We start from the raw sequence: 20,243 nt of genomic DNA on the forward strand, positions 1-20,243 counted from the left end.
ACACCTTCGTGTAGGATTTACACAGCATTTTGCGACAGGATAGTCTATACACACACGGCTGTTTGACACTATTCTCTGCACCCACCAAGTCAGTGAAGGACCACAGACACCTGCATCGAGAAATGCAAAGGTTTTTTTTTTTTTCCCATACGCCGTGCGGTTTCAAATTCCATTAAAATAACACTCCTCCAGCAGTTCGCATCCAATAGCTCTCATTTGTCATGCAACAAATGCTCCTGAATGTAAGTGAAAGCCAGCCTACAGTTAAAGTCGACAAATTAAATACGAAACACCCGAAATTACATGTAACTCTAGAGTAAATGTGGATAGTGTGGTGACACAATGACGTTAATCGAATTTTGTGCTATTATAACATGCAAAACCGGATCATGACAAGAACATTCAAGAAGCATCTCATGTAAACACCTTAATCATATTATTGTCTTATTCAGATTAAAGCAAATAATTCTATTACTGATGTCCATGTAAAGGTAGTCAATGTGTACAATTTTATTTGGGATTGCTAAATTCTTATGGAAATACTGAAACACTGAATAAAAGATTTACCTGTATCAGTATGACTAAACTTGTAAAGCAGTTTTGCATTTATATGTTCTCTCATAGTCACTGTCAAGGTGTTGAGGAAACTGAATTTGCACTGAGAAGAGTCTGAAATTTGACATCATGGGTAAGCAAAAAAACCCACAGTCATAATCTATGACTATTAACCACATGCTAAATGTGTTTGACCAAAAGATCAAGGAATTGTTCACACTATAGTTCCTAATATTTATACTTCTGAAGAAAGTCAAATTTCTTTTAGTTTGGCTGGAATAAAAGCAGTTTTTAAAATTTGTAAAAATAATTTTAAGGACAATATTATGAGTCCCCTTTAGAATGTTTTGTTTTTGATTGACTACATGCAGAACAAAACACTGTTATCCAATAACTTGTCTAATTAACCTAGTTAAGCCTTCAAATGTCACTAAGCCAAATACTGGTATTTTCCAAAATAACTAGTAAAATATTATGTACTGTCATTATGGCAAAGAAAAAAATAATTAGGTATAAGACATTTGTTATTGAACTCTTATGTTTAAGAATGTGTTGCAAAAAAAATTAAGTATTATTATAATTATTATTATAAGTATTATTCTAAAATAATAAAATTATAAATATTAATAAATATTCTCTCTTATAAGGAACTCTTGTGAAATATGTTAAAAATGTTCAATTTAACTGCATGTCCATCTATCCTTCTGTTTGTCTGTCTACTTTGCAATAATGCAATGTAAGTACATTGACAGAATTATTCATTAATTAATTCATATATATTATTTTTATTTTCTATTATCTCCTCCTTAAGATAGTTCACCCAAAAATGAAAATTCTGTAAATGTTTTCTTGCTTCAAACCTTTATTTATTTTTTCTGTTTAACACAAATAAAGATATATTTTTAAAAGCTGTTCTTGTAACCATTGTCTTGCATATTACTTGTTTTAATTAGTATGAAAGTAAGTAGTTACAAGTTTTCAGCCTTCTTTAAAATATATTTTATGTTCTACAGAAGAATGAAAGTCATAAGCATTTGGAAACACTTGAGGCAGAGTAAATATTGAGTTTATTTTCATTTTTGGGTGAACTATCTCTAACTCTGTAATTGAATCAGTCTAATTTTCAACCAAATTTGGTCAAATTTGTGACTCTGAATAGACAACACAAGTTTTCATTCACTATCTCATAGGTAATAGAGTGCCTTGGCTGTCAAACAAGGCCATTAAAGAAGAAGATGGTGACACTTGTAGGCAGGAACTGGGACAAAGGAAAAGGAAGAGTGATGAGTCATGCCAAGAGAGTAAGTACAGTTTAACATGTTTGTTGTTTATAAGTTTTCTGTGTGGTTGGATTTCAAACAAATATTATGAATTAATTGCAAGTACACTTCAAGTCAAATCAACGCCAAATCACTGATTTAATTCTAGCAAAAAGCAAAAAACCAAGAGAAGATGCACCATCATCAAGTAAGTGAAACTAAGCTGAATTATTGTACTTGAACATATTAATGTGTCTATGTCTTTAATTTATAATTTGTTAAATGTGTCAAGCTTTTGCTCACAAAAGAGTTAGGTTTTATCATTTTTTTAAATGATATGTTTTTAGCTAAAGTCTTTGCTTTCCCTCTTTTGCTATCAATTTTAGGTACCGATTATCAATTGGAACAAGAAATGAATGAGGTAATTTTAACACATACACAATTGAATTTGAAGTACAGTAGAAGTGCTGTGCAGTATACCTCTCCTCTTTTGTGACAATATTTGAGTCTTTAAATTGTCTTGAAACACTCTCTTTTGGCTCAAGTCACCCTCAAGTATACAAGTATACTCGATTTATTAATCTCTTTTTGATCACAAGACATCTGTTAAGCTCACAATTTTAAAGAATTATAAAGAATTTATTTATAATTATTTAAATACTTTTTTTTATTTATTTACTAATTCAGCAGGATAAAGACATTGAATCAGGATCTAAAAATCAACCAGATCAATATGAAGACATGAGCAAAATCAAACAGAAAAATATCACGCTGCTCTTCAGAAGACTTAATCTCAGTGGTGAACTAAAAGTACAAGATTTCCTGCAGATAACATCATTGTCACTGCAGTGGCCTGAGCCCTGTGAGGAGAAGAACTTAGTTCCAACCTTCATACAGAGACTTGTGATGATGGACTACAGAGCAAGATACATTGCAGTAAAAGAAGAACCGTGTGAGGTGCTCAACACACAAAGGACAACAAGTTTCGATATAAAAGAAAGCGATGCTTTTGAAAAGATTTTCAAGATATCTGCAGTCATTGATGAACCAATGAGGAGGCAGCCTATCCACCCAATGGACATTCAGATGGCTGTGTTTCTCTATGCAGATAATTTCCTTCGGCAGCTCATGGTAACAAAACTCTCACACTGTCAATATGCTCTTCCTCTGCTTGTGCCTAATCCATTCACCCAAGAGATTGAATTTCCCCTGTGGACCTTCAGGCAAATCAAGAAGAGCTGGAAGTCACACAATACCAACATCAGCAAATCCCAGACAATCTGCCAGATTGAGACTCCTTTGGTCGTCTTTATCAGGCTTTCAGCAGTTTTCACATCGAAATCTGAAATAGTTAACAACCTGATCAATGAACGCCATGAAAGTTTCTTTCACAGACACTGCCGTGGAAGCAGCAAGTCCCGCCTGTTGATGGATGGAGTGGTTGAAATCGCCTGGTACTGCCCTTCTGGAGAGAAAACCGATAAATTCACAGACTGCGTAGCCTTCTGTAATCTTCATGGTGATGCACAGACAAATAAGACACAGCTACAAATTCTGACTGAAGAGTCCTCAGTTAATGTCATGCTTTTGCCGAATCTGGATAGGACTGACAAAAGTATGGCAATAGTGGAAGAGCTCTACAAGAGCCCCAAACCTCTCATTTGCCTTCTGACTGAAGATGACTCCAGTGTTACAGAGATGCAGAAAGGAAAATACAAAATTGGTTTGAAAGACCGAAATAAGTCTGATGTGTCTGAAGAAATCAGAAGAACCATCAACGAGTGCCTCTTAAGTACAACATCTACTTTTAAACTCGACAACTTAGTCAGGCACTCTGCAATTAAAGTGGATGAAAATCATGATGAGTGCAGGTATGGGCATCAAGAGGCAAAAAAGATGATGAGAGTACTGGAGAGAAAGGAACTGCCCAAAATTAAAGAAACATTTCTTCCTTGTCAGGGGAAACTGTGGCACGAGTGGTGTCTCAAGAACAAAGAACTACATCGACCTAAAGGGAACAACATTGAAATACATACTAGCCAAAAACAAACAGAAATGCAACAGATTAGAGAGAAGCAGAAAGCACATGGGATCGGTGTGTTTATGAAGATGTTTATTGAAAAACTGAAGTCTGGAAATACGAAGGAGAAGATGTATTTCCTTAAGTGGCTTGGCATCCTTTTGGATGAGCTCACTTCCGAAGATCTCTGCAAGCTTCATCACGAGTATGATGAAACATGGTCAAAAGTGCTGGATTTGAAAAAGAAACATTATAAAACTGAGCAAATGATAGTACAGCAAACACAACTGGAGAACTTGTCTGAAAACCTGAATGCTGCAACATTTGGTTTGGAGCACATACTAAGAGAGATTGGCCAGATTTATGAATCAGGCATTTCGGCGAAGAAAAAGAAAGGATCTGGATGTGAGCTAGATATGAGCTCTCTCCCACATTTTGCTGCAGAGCTCATGATCTCTGGATACCCAATGGAGCTGATGGATGGTGATGCAGCTCATGTTCCTCTGATTTGGGTTCAAGCTGTTTTAGATGAACTTATCAAGCTTCTGGGAGACCAGAGGGTCTTTGTGTTATCAGTTTTGGGGATTCAGAGCACTGGGAAATCCACCATGCTGAACGCCATGTTTGGACTGCAGTTTGCAGTCAGTGCTGGAAGGTGCACAAGAGGAGCCTTCATGCAGCTGGTCAAGTTTTCTGAAGAACTGAAAAGCCAGTTAAACTTTGACTACATTCTTGTTGTTGATACCGAGGGCCTTCGAGCTCTAGAATTGGCTGGCAGATCAACGAGACATCATGACAATGAAATGGCCACATTTGTAGTTGGTCTTGGAAATATGACTCTGATCAATATCTTTGGTGAGAATCCAGCTGAGATGCAGGATATCCTTCAGATTGTTGTTCAGGCCTTCTTGAGGATGAAGAAGGTACGACTGAATCCCAGCTGCATGTTTGTGCATCAGAATGTTGGAGACATCACAGCTGGTGACAAGAATATGGTAGGGAAGAGGCGATTGCAGGAGAAACTTGATGAGATGACCCAACTGGCTGCTAAAGAAGAAGTCTGTGATGCAGAATGCTTTGGTGATGTCATTAAATTTGACATAAAAACTGATGTGAGGTATTTTGCTCAGCTCTGGGAGGGAAGCCCACCAATGGCCCCACCCAATCCATGTTATAGTGAAAATGTACAGGAGCTAAAGAGCAAAATTCTTTTGCATGCTTCAAAATGCAGTGGTGTGACACTAACACAGTTCAAAAATAGAATTGGAGACCTCTGGAATGCTCTTCTGAATGAAAACTTTGTTTTCAGCTTCAAGAATACATTAGAGATTGCGGTATACAGGAAATTGGAGGAGGAATATGCCAAATGGACCTGGACTCTCAGAAGTGCCATGCTAGAGGTTGAAGATAAACTACACAACAGAATCAACAACAGGCAGCTGCATAAAGTTGAGATTAAAAACTTGGAAAAGAAGATATCGGAGACCAATGAAGAGGTAAAAGTTTCAATAAATCAATACTTTGAAAAACATAAAGAAAAGGAAATGCTGATTCAATGGAAATCAAAGTTTCAAGAGAAAATCAAGCACCTTCATAGGGATCTTGTGAGAGATACAAAAAGGAAGTTGGAGAACATTGTCTATCAAAGGGAAACTCTGACCAAACTAGACAAAAGAAAACACTGCATGAGAAAAAACTCCTTGAGAAAAGCAAAGAGCTTGCATTCATTCTTAAGAAAAAGGGTCTTGATGAGAACGAGTTGAAGGTAGAGTTTGATTCAGTGTGGGAAAACTGGGTCTCTCAGTTGGCAGTGGATGTTAGACCTCTTGAAGACATTAACATAGAACAGGACATCATTACTGTCATATCTGAAATTCATGAAGAAGCACTTGTGCATAGCAGATTAAATAAACCTGAAAGCATTAGCCAACTGACTAACTTCACCAAATACTTTAATCCCATCAAAAAGTTCTGGAATGCATTTCGCCAGGCTTCATTTGCCCTTCTACCAGACGAACAGGAGTCCATAAAACAACTGGTTCACGAAATTACTCGTGAAGTTGGAAACCTGGTGAAGTCAAAATCAGTGATGAAGATGGGCTACAACACAAGCTACATTCAAGAAATTGCACAGCTCGTAAAAATGAGCATTGAAACCCATGAGTGCAAAGTCACCAAATACAAATTCAAGAAAGAGTTCACAGTGGATCTGACAATCTTTGCATGCAAACTGGCAGGTGAGAAGTTTGCAGAGCTCCATCAGGTGTTTAGAGAGGCTAATGATCCCATGATTTATTTAGAGAAGAAGAAACCAGAATACTACAGCGTCTTCCAGGCGTTCTGCCGAGGTGCAACATCGGCTGCTGTATTTGGAGCCTTGATTTGTAGTGAGTTGAAAGAGCCCATTCTCCAGAGTGTCTACAACAAGACTGCAAGTGATCTAGCAGGAGAGATGCGGACAAATATTCCAGCGTTCAAAGGCAACAGGTCAAACCTGGAGAAACACATTCTGAAAGCTCTTGCAGAAGAGGAGGACTTTCAAAAGTTTATTCAGTACATACATTTTCCCAGGGAGCAGTTTGAAGACTTCATAAAATCCAAAGTGAAAGCCTTCATAACAGAGGGAAACTCATCAGCTGTGGCAATGATTCAAGGCAACATCAGGCACAAGGAGCAATGTGTCATCACAGCTGCAGAAACGGCAACAGCTCAAGTCTTGGGTAAAGCTGGAGATGCAAACATTTGGCTGGAGATTTTCTCAGACTGTCTGAAGGACGAGCTTGAATACAATAAAGAGCATCTGACTGGGGATTGCTGTCAGGATATCACTGACTTTGAACTTCTGGAGGAGGTTGTGAAAAAAGAGCTTCACCCAATCATTGAAGAGTTGAACCGATGCTTTAAAAAACCCTCTAGTGTCAAAATGGGAAAGTTCAGGAAACCACCAGATGAGATTTTGATTGAACATTTCTGCCATTGCTGCTGGGCCCAGTGCCCCTTCTGTAAAGCCATATGTATAAACACAATGGAGGACCATCCCGGGGATCATATTGTACCTTTCCATCGTAACTGTGGGATCAGAGGGATGATTTACAAAGGTACAACTAATCTTTGCTTGACATTCTGCACATCTTCGGTGGCAAGTGACACAAATCGGTTTTATCCAGATGCTCGAACAAACGAGACAGTTTTGTGGAAGGAATATAGAACGGCAGGTCCCCAGTATGCAAACTGGTGCATCACACCTGATCTCTCAGAGCTGCCATACTGGAAGTGGTTTGTGTGTCGGTTCCAGGCTGAATTGGAAAAGTGGTACAATTACACTTTCGATGGCTGTAGTGAGATCCCAAAGGAATGGAAAACTTACACAAAGGAGCAAGCTCTGGAGAGTCTAGAGAAATACCTGTAAGTTTAAAGAGCCCCTATTTTGCCTTATAAAAGGTCAGATCAACGAGACATCATGACAATGAAATGGCCACATTTGTAGTGTAGTTGAAAATCAACTTTAACTCTTTATTCCCCACAGCCAAATCTCTCTTTTCTCTCTCAAATCTGTCAGTGATTGTCATCTTCCTGTCATTATCAGTCTTGTGATCCCCCGTGGTGCGCTAGTGTCTGAAGAGAAAGGCGTGAACGGAATATAGCTTTACTATATTAAATACATATTTGGTGATGTATCATATCCACGGTGATTAATTTATTTGACCCTGAGTCAACTATTTCATTAAAGAATCAATAGTTTTAAACGTGGCACACTTACAGATTTAAACCTCAGCTAGATGTTTTCATTCACTTAGGGCTGTTACACACTGCATGGAAGGTCATTTTCAAAAACCCATAATAGGGGCTCTTTAATCACTGCCTTAAACATGTAAAGTGTTTCTAGCTTTTACAGTTTTTAAAGGATCCGGAAAGGTCCAAATTAATTTTTTCTCATGTTTTGTGAAGGGCCTGTTTATAAGGCATGCATAATGCCAGTTATTTCATATTAATTGTGATACAGAGATGATTGTGTGTTATTTTCCTTTTATGTTCAAGGTTTTTGGTTGTCTTTTTTAGTTCTTGCCTACACAACCGTAGTTTATTATTAACATTTTAATCTTTATCTTCTTAATAGCATTCCAATGAAATGACACTGCATTGTTAATTAAAGTCATATTCACAACATTTTGTATTTTGAAAATAATAGAATTAAAGCAACATTTTATTTGATTAATGTTTCATAGAGTAATTATTTAAGAGCATTCTGTTGTTGTTTGCGAATGACAATAATTTGACAGTGTTAAAGAGTTTTAAAATACGGTAACATGTTACATACAGTGCTCAACATAATTGAGTACACCCTATTTTGAAAATAAATATTTGTATCCATTTCTCAGTGAATAAAGGCAATGTATTTTGGTGAATTTAAACCAAACGGATTTATTAAACAGATATATTTATTAAAATAATATTTTAGCCTCAAAACATATTTAGAAATAGAAAGATAATACGATTAAAGTCAAGCAAAATATTGCAAAAAACAAAATACAACCTACAAAATTTCTACTAATTTTTTCTATTTTTTTTGCTTCTCTTGATTTTTTCCTCTTTTTTAAAATTGTATTTAATATTTTTCTATAACATATAAATTTGGGTGTATTAGTTTTTGGACCATTATCGTAAGTTATTTTGTTAGATAAGCTCCAGATTTGGCTTCAGTACTGACTAATCTAATGTATATGCACAAATATAATACTGTAGAGCTTCCTATTAAAAATATGAATTTAAAAGATAGATTTGTGAGGGGTGTACTCATATGCTGGGCACTGTACATGGTCATTCATGGGAAGGTTTGCATTTTAGCTTTGTACGAATGGGTTGCAAATGTGATGTTGCATTTTCACTGTCAAACATGACCAAAAAAATGAATATAATTAGTATTGTCTTAATATAAAATGCAGCAAATGGATAAACATATCCTAAACTGTCCTATATGGTGTGACTGCCTCAAGCATACAGCTTATTATTCATTCAATACAACTCTTATAAATGAAAAACAGTAAATTGTAAAAATCATTAATAATAACTTAGGCTCGTGGGTATTTTAGTAAATGTATCAAGTGGTACAGCACTTGATACGTTTTGTCACTGAAAGCCAAATCCTCTGGTGTAACGTTCATTCATTCATTTTCTTTTCGGCTTAGTCCCTTCATTAATCTGGGGTCGCCACAGTGGAATGAACCTCCAACTTATCCAGCATATGTTTTACGCAGCGTATGCCCTTCCAGCTGCAACCCATCACTGGGAAACACCCATACACATTCATACACTACGTGTGGTTTATTTATAAACTAATTTCGAGAGGATTACGTGCTTATGATCAACACGGCTGGCTCCTCATTAGCTCCGTAATGTGACCCATCAGACAATTACGGAAGCATTATAAATAACAAGAGTTTTTCACTCCAGTTATCTTCGTCTTGAAGCTTCCCCCTCCTTCCACCCCTACTTCCTCCCCCTTTTTTCCGATAGGGCGACACGGTGGCTCAGTGGCTAGCACTGTTGCCTCACAGCAAGAACACCGCTGGTCCAACCTCCTATCAGGCTGGTTGGTGTTTCTGTGTGGAGTTTACATGTTCTCCCCGTGTTCGCGTTGGTTTCCCCCGGGTCCCCCAGTTTCCTCCCATCGTCCAAAAAACATATACCATAGCAATAGATTAAACCAAATTATCACCGAAAACAACCCTAGTTTACACTTATCACGCGGCGACAAGCAGGGGAGTTCTCGAGACCTACCTGAGCTCGAACTCCCCTCTCGCCCTTCTAACGGGAGGGAGCCCCGGGCTCGAGGATATTACGAGCTTAGGGCTCTCTCCCGGGACAGCATGCCAAATACGCTTTATTGATTATCAGCTAAGTGTGAACTCTTGAAGGACAATTTAACTTACCCAATTCGCATGTCTTTGGACTTGTGGGGGAAACCGGAGCACCCGGAGGAAACGCACACGAACACAGGGAGCCAGGGCTTGAACCAGTGACCTTCTTGTTGTGAGGCGATTGTGCTACCCACTGTGCCACCGTGCTGCCTCTGGTGTAACACTATATACTAATTTTAAATCAGCAATTCCACTGAAGTATTAGTTGAAGAACCCCATTCAAGATCATGTTACTGAAGCACCATGTGAAGCCACCAACATGCTCCTATTAAGTTTGTCTCAAAATGTTTTCACATATTAATTTGTTTTTGAACCACTACAAAACACCTTTGGTGTGACACCCCATTTATTGAAAACTGACAACAAGTCTGGCAAGTCATAGAGAAATTATTCATAATTTCACATAAAATAAATAGCACTTAATGAAGATAAGGGTACGACAATGAAGATATATCACTCTCATGCTATTTATATATTATTAAGAGTTATTTTTCGTAATTTTTGCTGTCACACCATAAGACATATTTAAGTTACAATTCAGTAAAAACGATAAGAAAAATACAGTGAAAGAATTGATAAAGTCAGTGGCCCTTTATATAATCTCAAACATCAGACTTAAAACTACATATACACTGTAAACCCCAAAAGGTTAAGGTAACTCAGACCGTTTAAGGAATTCAATTGGAACAAACTATTTAAGTTCAAAAACTAATCCTAATGAGTACTGTGAACTTAATCCATTTGAGTAAAGGAAGCAATTTGAGCACAGTAAAACCCAATAAATGAAAAGAACTCAAACCAACTACTGTAAAACACAATTTGAGTTAAACTAATCTATAGGAGTACTGCGAACTTACTCCATTTAAGTTGAAGTAATGAGGTATTTAATTAACTCATCACCTTCAACACTGAGTTCAAAACTCTTTTCAAATGAGTAGAATTAACTTTCAGTACATTTTGAGTTAACTACACACATTTCATTTGATAAAGTTGACTGCTGGGTTTTACAGTGTATTTATCAATTTTGTTGTAAAAAAAAATGATGTTTTAACAAAAAACCCAAACATTTTTACTGCCTATTTCTCAACTACTCATGTAGAAATTATGACAGTAAAAAGTTTTTATGAATGCGCTTATTAAAACATTTAATTTAACCAGCAACCAGTCAAACCTGAAAAATGCATTCGGTAGATATAGATTATCGCACACAGAGCATTACATTATCTTCATTAATCACAGGAAAATTCTGAAAAACTGTTGAGTTATTGAATAATCTGTGATTTTGTTACAGATGCAGGGGTTCTGGTGAGATTTACAGTCAGAGTTCTGCTTTTTTGTGGCTTTTCTGCCCGTCTCCGTGCATCTTCCTCTTCCACCCTCCACAGCTCACACTTTTTCCTCTCTAACTCCCCTTCATCCTCAAAGTTCTCCTCCAGCTCTCTCAGCTTCCGTGCTATCTCCTCATGCCTCTCCTCCAGAATCTTCTCTTGTTTTTCGCGTATCTTCCTCTCGGAGGCCGGGTAAAATGACGTTGTGTAGCAGCTTCTGCCGTTGACAGCCACCAAGGTGTCGATCTTTTCCAGAAGTTTGCTCACCTGCTCAAAGTTTTCAGTGTTCTTGTTATTGAAGAACACGAATCCACCGCTGCATGTGCGGATAAAGTCTCTAAGATCCTTGTCCGAGCTGGCGATCACATCATTTGGCGTTTTCCCTTCCAGTCGATCTCCATGTGTGAACAGAACAATGGTGTAATTCCAAACGCTCTTCCCAAACATGTTTTGGATTAATTTATGCATGTTTTTGTCCTCATTGGTCAAGTTCCCCACTGGTAGAACCAGCAGAAACACGTGTGGTCCTGGTTTATACAGAGAGACAGATTTTAAGATCTCCCTGGTCACCTCCTTCTCCATTCGACTGGTTTTAATCAATCCTGGCGTGTCTACTATGACCACAGTTCGGCCGTTGATGTTTCCAGTTGCTCTTTCACAGAACTGTGTGACCCTGCTCAGCTGCATGTCTGTGTTGAAGGCGTTCCACTTTAAAATGGTGTTTCCAGTTGAGCTTTTTCCAGATCCTCTTGCTCCCACCAACATGATGCGCAGTTCATCTGCTTCAGCTGGAAGAAGATCATGCACGGTATGTTGAGATTTTAAACTTGCCAGAAAATATTAAAGCAATAGTTAACCCAAATATTTAAATCATGAGCTCATCCTCATATCTGTTCAAACCTGTTTACATTTGGTTTTATGGAATGTAAAGTATCTTTTTTGTGTTTCAAGGAAGAAAGTAAGTTATATAGGGTGGAACATGTCAAGAGCAACAACTTTAATGATAAGTGAAGTTTTACAAACAAATTTTGAGAGGAGCATGTGATATGATTGATCGCAGCTGTTATCTCATCTGTAATCAGTAATAATCCAATCAGATTGATCTGAATGTACAATAAATATACCGATTTCGCCTTACTACCTCATCTTTGTTTTGGAAAAATCCCCCTTCCACCCCATCTCCTCCTTTTCTACCTGATTTCAGACCCCCTTATATGCTTATTGAGCGGGAGCCCTGGGCTCAATTATCTTCGAGCTCAGGGTTGTCTCCTGGGACAGCATGCCAAACCATAGTGTCAAGCAATATCAAAGTGTGAACTCTTGAATGGTAATTTTAACCAGCAACAAAGTCAAACCTGAATAATGCATTATATCATATATACTCTAAGTATACTCTAAAATAACATAAATTATTTTCCAAAAACTAAAAACTTTCATTTATTTATTTTGTAACTGCCTTGTAATGGAGCATCCTAACCAATTTTCAATAGAAATGAGACCCCCTAGTTTTTGCAAGTTTTTTTTTTGTTGTGATTTTTCATGATAAAATTGACTGGTTTTGAGGTGGTAATTCCCAGAAATTTGCGAACAATTTTGTGATAAAAAAAAACGGACCATCAAAATAAAGTGTGACCAAAAAAATTAAAAATAAAATAAATAAATAAAAATATCCTGTTAGGTAGCCTACTATGACACAAATGATAACAATTAAGCTTTATTTTGGTCTCTTGTTAAAACAAGATCTAAAACAGATCTAAAACTGTAGGGATTAAGCCAAAGGAAGGTTGTATAACTCTTATTTCACGATCTTACTTCCTCTTACTCTGATTTTACTCCCCGAATCATCTGACATCATGTACCTCACTCAGAACTTACATTAGGGCTTCCCCTACTATAACACACCTAAAACATGGAGTACCATAAAACTCTTCAATGGCAGGGTAGCATTTTCTCTCATCAACAGCAGGGAAAGAGTGAAGTGAAATCATTTATCGATATGATGCACATCATAATACCAGCCATTCATGTAAAGCACCAATAATGTCCTTCAATTTGGTCACGTCCAGCAGCCATCATCCTTGAACCAATATCCATCATTGTAAGCTGCTTGCATTTTTGTCTGTTCCACTGCTCCATTTGTTAGATGTTTTCTCACACTTTCTTTTACAGTCTGAAGTGCGTCAAACACACAAAACGCCATGTTATTCACTTGATTTGCGCCACAGGATGTCTAATCGCCTCTTTGGATTGACTTCACATGTAAATCACTCAAGCTTCATCCGCGTCTGCTCACTGCACAGGCTGCAAAACATCCCATATAATGTAATGATTGTGAGGGTGCAGATGAAACATAACTTTTCGAGAGACACTCAAATACATTTTGTGCGCTGTGAAGGCAACGTCTATAAATCACATAAAACAATTAATTGCTAAACTGAAATAAATGTCATTTGATAATATATATTTTTTAATTAAATGTTTTATGAGATTATTTCGCGTTTAAATTAAGAATTTTTCAGGATCTGAAAAAATTGCGACTTTTTGTTGACTTTGCGTTAGATTAAGTGATCATGGAATCACGAAAAACAAGGGGGTCTGAGAAATATTAGCAATTCTAATGCTTAATACAGTAATAAGCATAAAAGTGCACATACTGTAGTTCATTCTCAATTAAATTCAAAATACATAAAATTTAAGTTCTGGATTTTTACGAGAGCACCTCATGAAGACTTTTTAACTTCTAAGAGTTTCAGGGATGTTTTATCTTTAAAATGCTGTCTAGCATTTTTTAACAAAAAGCACATGACTTTGCAAAACCTTGCTTGTTTCAGATTCTGAGCATGCTTGGTATCCAGATCTGACGTGTTTGATTATTTATCTTGTTTTTGGCATTTGCTGTTTTGGATTTACAGCACTGATTGGAATGATTTCATATGCAATGGTTGTAGTCTACCTTTATTAGACTTTAAATTCTAAAGCACTAAAAATAATACACCCACCGAATCTCCATAGAACATTTATTCATTTTTCTCTTTGAGATAATTTATATCATGCTTACCGGTCAGTGAGGGTGATTTTGAATTCGCTTTTAACTCTCGAATGTCTAAAAAAAGATGAATAATGATTATATGTATATACAGGGTGTGTTTTGAATACACATGAATTGATTTCATTGTTTATTCCTCTTACCTTGCAAGATTGGAGATCTTGAGTTTATTCTTACATTTTCGTACAGTTCATCAATCTCAGCTGTTGAAAATGAGTAGGTGCATTATTATCGTAGTTCTAAACTTTAAGTGAAAGTATTATCAGAAGGATTTGGATTTTAATGAATTGCTTCACACTTGATGTATACTAAATCAAGAACTCACAGCTCAGTGACGAGTCCAGCTCAAAGGTGCTTTCTTTCTCTACTTCAGTCTTCAGACTGTCCCACAGCTTCTCATCCGAAGTCATCTTTCTGTATAAGAGAAATCTTTGACACCCAAACTCAGTTCCCTGTTATGCTGTTTTATTTCAGCATGCATACTATGACATATAAAGAAAAGATACTTACTATGGTCAGCAAGCCGATGTTTATGATGCAGATCCACAGACAAAGTATTAAGTGCTTCAATCAGAGTTCCTTTAACATTGAATGACCGTAAATCCAGTTTAACCAGTACCTGTATGGTCCATTCAAACCCAATGAGAAGTCTTCTGTCTATCTTCTAACAGGCATTTACAGGAGTAGATGATAAGGAGTGAAACATATATCAGTTAAACAAATAACTTCAGTGGTTTAAAGAATGAAGACATAGTTATGACTGATTCTACTGATTTCTCCTCACAGATTTCATCCACTTTAACTCGCTCGTGGTTTTCGGACACATTTGTGGTCTGTGTTATTTGCAGTGAATTTCCGTATTGCATGTGTTGTAAGAATTTGTGTGCCTGCGTGTTTTTAGTTTGTTAGCTTTTTTCTAATTGCATATGTTTTAATAACTTGCAGTGCGTTTGAGCTCCGTTGGCCACCGTATTGAACAATGGACCTAAAATGAACAATTTCCATTTTCAGACCCCCATGTGTAGGTAAATGGGCGAAACACATACATGTTTTTGTGTAAATTGCACTTAGTGCTCTACTTTTAAAACATTCGCAAAGTCTCCTTTGTATTTTTTTTTTAACCCCGAATGAGCTTTAGTCATTTGATTTGAGTAAATACAATCAAGAGCTTGTTTAGGATTTTAGAATAATTAAAGTGTTTGTTTATAAATTAAACCAAATGTTTCTTTTTTAATTTGATCTCGTCAAATGTGATGGTGTGTCAGGATGTGACTCTTCAGGAAGGGCATACTGAGATAACACCTGCGAGTTTGACAATTCATCAACAAAGCACATGCACATCAAGCAGGGTTATCTCTGCATGCCATCTGTTCAGATTCTCAAAACATGATTTTCATCGCTTCGTTTCAGAACTCATATATTTAATGACGCTAACATTAAGTATGTTAGCGTATAAATAACCTCATAATCCAACATCGTAAATAAGATCATAAAATAAAAATGAGTCATTTACTTTTTAATCATGAAAATAAATGTGGCTGATGCAATGATTGAATGGCCGTCTGAATGGCATAGGCAAGGCAAGGCAAGGCAAGTTTATTTATATAGCACATTTCATACACAGTGGCAATTCTACAAAACTACAAACTGCATACTACAAAACTGCAGTATTTTAGTCTTAAGCAGAACATTAATAAAGATATTGCTTTAAAGCTGATACTGTGTTTCTTGGTGATTGATTAACTATGCCAACCACACTTTAAGAGTGAAAATAATAAACAGGCAACTCACCAATGACCACTGTTTTATCAAAAAATCCAGTTTAGGATTTCAACTTCTTTAATGTTCTACTAAGGAAAACATAAGCTATATTTTGGATGGCCTGAGGATGGTTAATTTAAAGGGATGCGTCACTCAAAAATGAAAACGTAATCATTATTTTCTCTCCCTCGAATGGTTCAAAACCTTTAAACGTTTCTTTTTTTCTGTTGAAGACAAAATAAGATATTTCGAAGAGCTGCAATTGTATTTGTCCCATAGCATTTGTTTTCCATAGTAGTGAAAAGAAATAATATGGCAATCAATAAGAATTTTCTTATTGAAGAAATATCTTCTTTTGTCTTCAACAGAAGAAAGAAACTCAAACAGATTTGGAACAAGTAAAGGATGACTAAACAATGACCGAACTTTCAGTTTTGGGTGAACTATCCCTTTAACAGTAATTTTTTTTTTTTTTTTGAGGGGGGATCGGGGCAATTCTTTCCTCTGCAGGAACTGTTGCATTTCAGTCCATTTGTAGTCAATTTTCGTAACCAGTAGAGGGCAGTGTAGAGTGTGGTGTAAATATTCATTCATTCATTTTCTTTTCGGCTTAGTCCCTTTAATAATCCAGGGTCACCACAGCGAATGAACCACCAACTTATCCAGCACATTTTACGCAGTGGATGCCCTTCCAGCTGCAACCCATCTCTGGGAAACATCTATATACACTCATTCACACTGATACATTAAGGACAATTAGCTTACCCAATTCACCTGTACCGCATGTCTTTGGACTGTAGGGGGAAACTGGAGCACTCAGAGGAAACACAAGCGAACGCAGCGAGAACATGCAAACTCCACACAGAAATGCCAACTGACCCAGCCGAGGCTCAAACCAGCAACCCTCTCGCTGTGAGGCGACAGCACTACCTAGCATTTACAGCGAGGGAATGGCATCTGATGCGGTACAGAGTTTGTTGTTGTCTTAGAAATAAGATATATTGATTACATAGTATATATATTATTTACATAATGCTTTCAGCATATTATAACAGCTTTTCATCCAGTGATGAGCACAGTTATTTGGCAAAATTAATGTTAAAGTGAGTGGCGTTTGACTGACAGATCCATTTGCGATAGCACCCTCCCAATGGATATTGGATAAGACAAAATGACCAAGCATCCAGCCCAAAATATACAATCTCATTGAAGCTCCAAGTGTTTTTACAAGAGAGAAGGTAAAGGCCTACAAGTCTTTGGATGCCTACAGTGTTGTTCTGCGTGGTCATGTGCAAGAAATAATGTTCCATGATTACCAGATTTAAAACTTTGTAGTGCTAAAAATCGAGGTTATGCCTAGCCAAAGTCAAGGAAAGATAACAGAGGTATACAAGGCCTGGGTAATCATTAACAAGCAAAACAACTGCATTCTGACAGCGAACTGCACCTGTACAGCAGGGTATGTGAACTTACACTTTTATATTCATTCTTAGCATTCAGTGTCCGCAGTTTAATTAACCTTATTTAACTGTTTTTGCTGAAATCATTGCTGCAATCAAAAACGAGTAATATGTATGATTCAGCATAGCGTGAACTTACCTGATATAACATGAGAACTGCAGAGTCCAGCATTTTTAATTAGGTCCTCACTCCATTCAGCTCCCTGTTAGCCAAAGACATTTTCTGTTTTTGGACTTTGAATTTGGCATCCTGCCGCACAACACGGCATGTTTGCTATTGCAACCGGTCTGTTTTTTCACCGGGATCCCCGTGCGACGTCATGTGTGACGTAGGTTGATGATTCCTCTATAGTGACAAGTAGGCCATGAAGCTATAGAGGAACAAGAGAGAAAAAGGTCTCTGGCTTGTATCTGTGTCACACTGTGCAGCAACCGATGTTCCCGCCCTGTTAAAAAAACTGCTTAAACCAGCCTAAGCTAGTTGGCTGGTTGTAGCTGGTCAACCAGCCTAGTTTTAGAGGTGTTTTGGCCATTTCCAGCCTGGTTTAAGCTGGACAAAACTGGTTTTGGCTGGACTCCCAGCCTGGCTAGGTTGGTCAAGCTGGTTTTAACTGGTCATTTGGCTGGAAACCAGCCTGGAAATGGCCAAAACCCCTCTAAAACCAGGATGGGAGAGTAACTGTCGGACCTGTGCTTTGCAAGGAGTAAAATTGTCTAAACACACAGTACCAGTCTAATGTTTGGGATCAGTACGATTTTGGTAACACTTTACAATAACAGTACATGAATAATGATGAGTTAATTTGTAAACTAAACATTACTTTATGAACTAATGATGAGTTAATGCATGTGCTAATCATGAACTAACTTTAACTACAATATGAGTTCACGTGTGAACAACGGCTATCTTAATTACTTGTTATGATTGTTTGTTAATTAATATATTAATTATTATCACATTAGTTTATGCTTAATTTAACCATCATTAACTCATGAGCTGTTAATATATAATTATGTCTTGACTACTAGAGCACATCATCATTAATCCATTCTTAACTACTCATGAACTCCTTTTATCCATTCAATACAGTATATACAGCTATGAAGCGCATGTTTGTATCATCAATAAGTAAGACTGCTGGTAAAACTGATATATAAAACATGACACAGAGAGGTAATTTGATAAAAAAAAATAACATTATTATTGCTATTTAGTGTGTTTACAGTGTACTTCCTGTTCTTTATTGTGTACAATATAAAATTCTTCTATTAACTTACAAAGCTCTTCACTACCTGGCACCCGATTACCTCTCTGATCTTCTTCACTGGTACACTCCTCGGCTCTCACTGAGATCTTCTGCGGCTGAACCATTATAAGTTCCAAATTTTAAGATAAAGTCATTTGGTGGCAGGGCCTTTAGCTGCATAGCACCACAGTCATGGAGTTCCCTGCCATTAGATATTCGTCAGGGGGACCTTATTTCCAATTTTAGATCCCAGGATAAAACTTTTCCGTTCAGGACTGCTTTTAATGATTTTCTGGTTTAACATTGTTTAGTATTCTTGTATTTTATGATTTACCTGTGATATATTGAAAGGTGTCATTGAGTGCTTTGAAAGGCGCCTATAAATTAAAGGTATTATTATTGTTAATAAAGTTATGTATAGTTTAAAACATCATTATTCATGCACTGTTAGTGTTAGGTGTTACCACGTTTTTTTAATGTGTATTGTGCTCACCAATGCTACATTTATTTGATCAAAAATACAATAGAAAATTCTGAAATACTATAACAAATTTTTAATAACTGTATTCCTATATAATGTGGTTTACATTTCAAATTGTACAGAGTCTCTTTATTAAAAAATTGCCGCAACAAAAGACAGGAAGTGCTCTATGATGATGGAATAAGCTGAGCATGTTGTCAAACTGGTGTCGTTCAAATACTCTGGCATGTAAACATTAATTACGGGATGTTCAAAAGAAAGAGGAAATCTCAGATGAGGAAATTACACTTACAGCTGAAACATAACAGGAACGACAAACAGCAGTTTTACAGCTGTTGGAGTCTGGCCAGCACGATTTAGGTTTCTGCTTGTTTAAAGAAAACAATATGGATAAATTATTTGTGGTGAATTAGAACTGATAGTTTAGTAGAATCACTACACAAATTATCATATACTGTAAAAAATATATGATCAATTTGTCATGACAGCTGATGGATTCGGATTTCTGCCTTCCAATCCGTCCCAGCATAGATCAATGTTTACCCTTTTTCTCATGACTTTATTAATATGATTATTTGAATAAGTATTTACTTTGAATGATTTTGACTAATAAATAAGTTAACACACTGCTTAATTTAAGAATGTTCAGTGTCCTTGCTCCTCTTTTTTCTCTATTTTAACTCTATTTTTAGGAGCCACCAAACTGGGTCAGAGGTCATGGAGACCTCGAGTGGAACTGAAACAACGATTTTCCTTTTTATTCAAGGTAAACTTTGTGTAGTAAGAATATAGCAGTCTAAATACTGTTTATACCAGTTTTAAACTAATTTGATAAGACAGCTGAGAGTACGAAGAAACAACCTTGGGTTTTTATAACAGATTGTGTCTTGCGTGTGTATATGCATCCAATGGGTCAGTTCTACAGGTCTGAGACCAGCTCTTAATTGTCTACGGGCGACTTGACCCAAGCCTCTTGTCACCAACCCTATCTGTATTCAAATACGACCCACATTGACGTACATATTTAGAATTGTCAATGTTTGTTTTAACTAATCAGAACCTGTTACCTGAATCACACCTTTTCTGGTCTTGTGTAGAGAGTATGATTGTTATTGATTTTGTAACTGTAAGCAGAGTAGCCTAGGAACTCTGCGAGTGTTAAAGCTGG

General features: G+C 36.8%; 2 protein-coding genes across 2 annotated transcripts; one reads left to right on the forward strand and one right to left on the reverse strand.

The window, feature by feature from the left end:
- Nucleotides 1-622: 622 nt before the first annotated feature.
- Nucleotides 623-7,908, forward strand: zmp:0000000912 (interferon-induced very large GTPase 1). The gene is given in 6 exon segments (XM_056453404.1): nucleotides 623-688; nucleotides 1,746-1,856; nucleotides 1,984-2,022; nucleotides 2,201-2,235; nucleotides 2,502-5,514; nucleotides 5,517-7,908. Coding segments are annotated over 6 exon segments (4,929 nt in total). The 5' UTR covers nucleotides 623-684; the 3' UTR covers nucleotides 7,244-7,908.
- A 3,024-nt stretch (nucleotides 7,909-10,932) lies between these two features.
- On the reverse strand, nucleotides 10,933-14,536 carry zmp:0000001062 (GTPase IMAP family member 7). The gene is made up of 3 exons (XM_056452624.1): nucleotides 14,452-14,536; nucleotides 14,270-14,329; nucleotides 10,933-11,868 (listed from the first exon to the last, which is right to left on the reverse strand). The coding sequence occupies exons 1-3, from the start codon at nucleotides 14,534-14,536 to the stop codon at nucleotides 11,015-11,017; spliced, it is 999 nt and encodes a 332-aa protein (XP_056308599.1). The 3' UTR covers nucleotides 10,933-11,014.
- Nucleotides 14,537-20,243: the final 5,707 nt, after the last annotated feature.

The sequence above is a fragment of the Danio aesculapii genome, chromosome 3 (genome assembly GCF_903798145.1).
Source record: "Danio aesculapii chromosome 3, fDanAes4.1, whole genome shotgun sequence".
Lineage (NCBI taxonomy): Eukaryota > Metazoa > Chordata > Actinopteri > Cypriniformes > Danionidae > Danio > Danio aesculapii.

Coding starts and splice junctions, on each gene's coding strand:
- zmp:0000001062 (XM_056452624.1), bottom strand. CDS start 14,536: ATGACTTCGGATGAGAAGCTGTGGGACAGTCTGAAGACTGAAGTAGAG. Junction 14,330..14,451: donor GCTGGACTCGTCACTGAGCT/GTGAGTTCTTGA, acceptor CATTTTCAACAG/CTGAGATTGATGAACTGTAC. Junction 11,869..14,269: donor AAGATCTCCAATCTTGCAAG/GTAAGAGGAATA, acceptor ATCTTCTTCCAG/CTGAAGCAGATGAACTGCGC.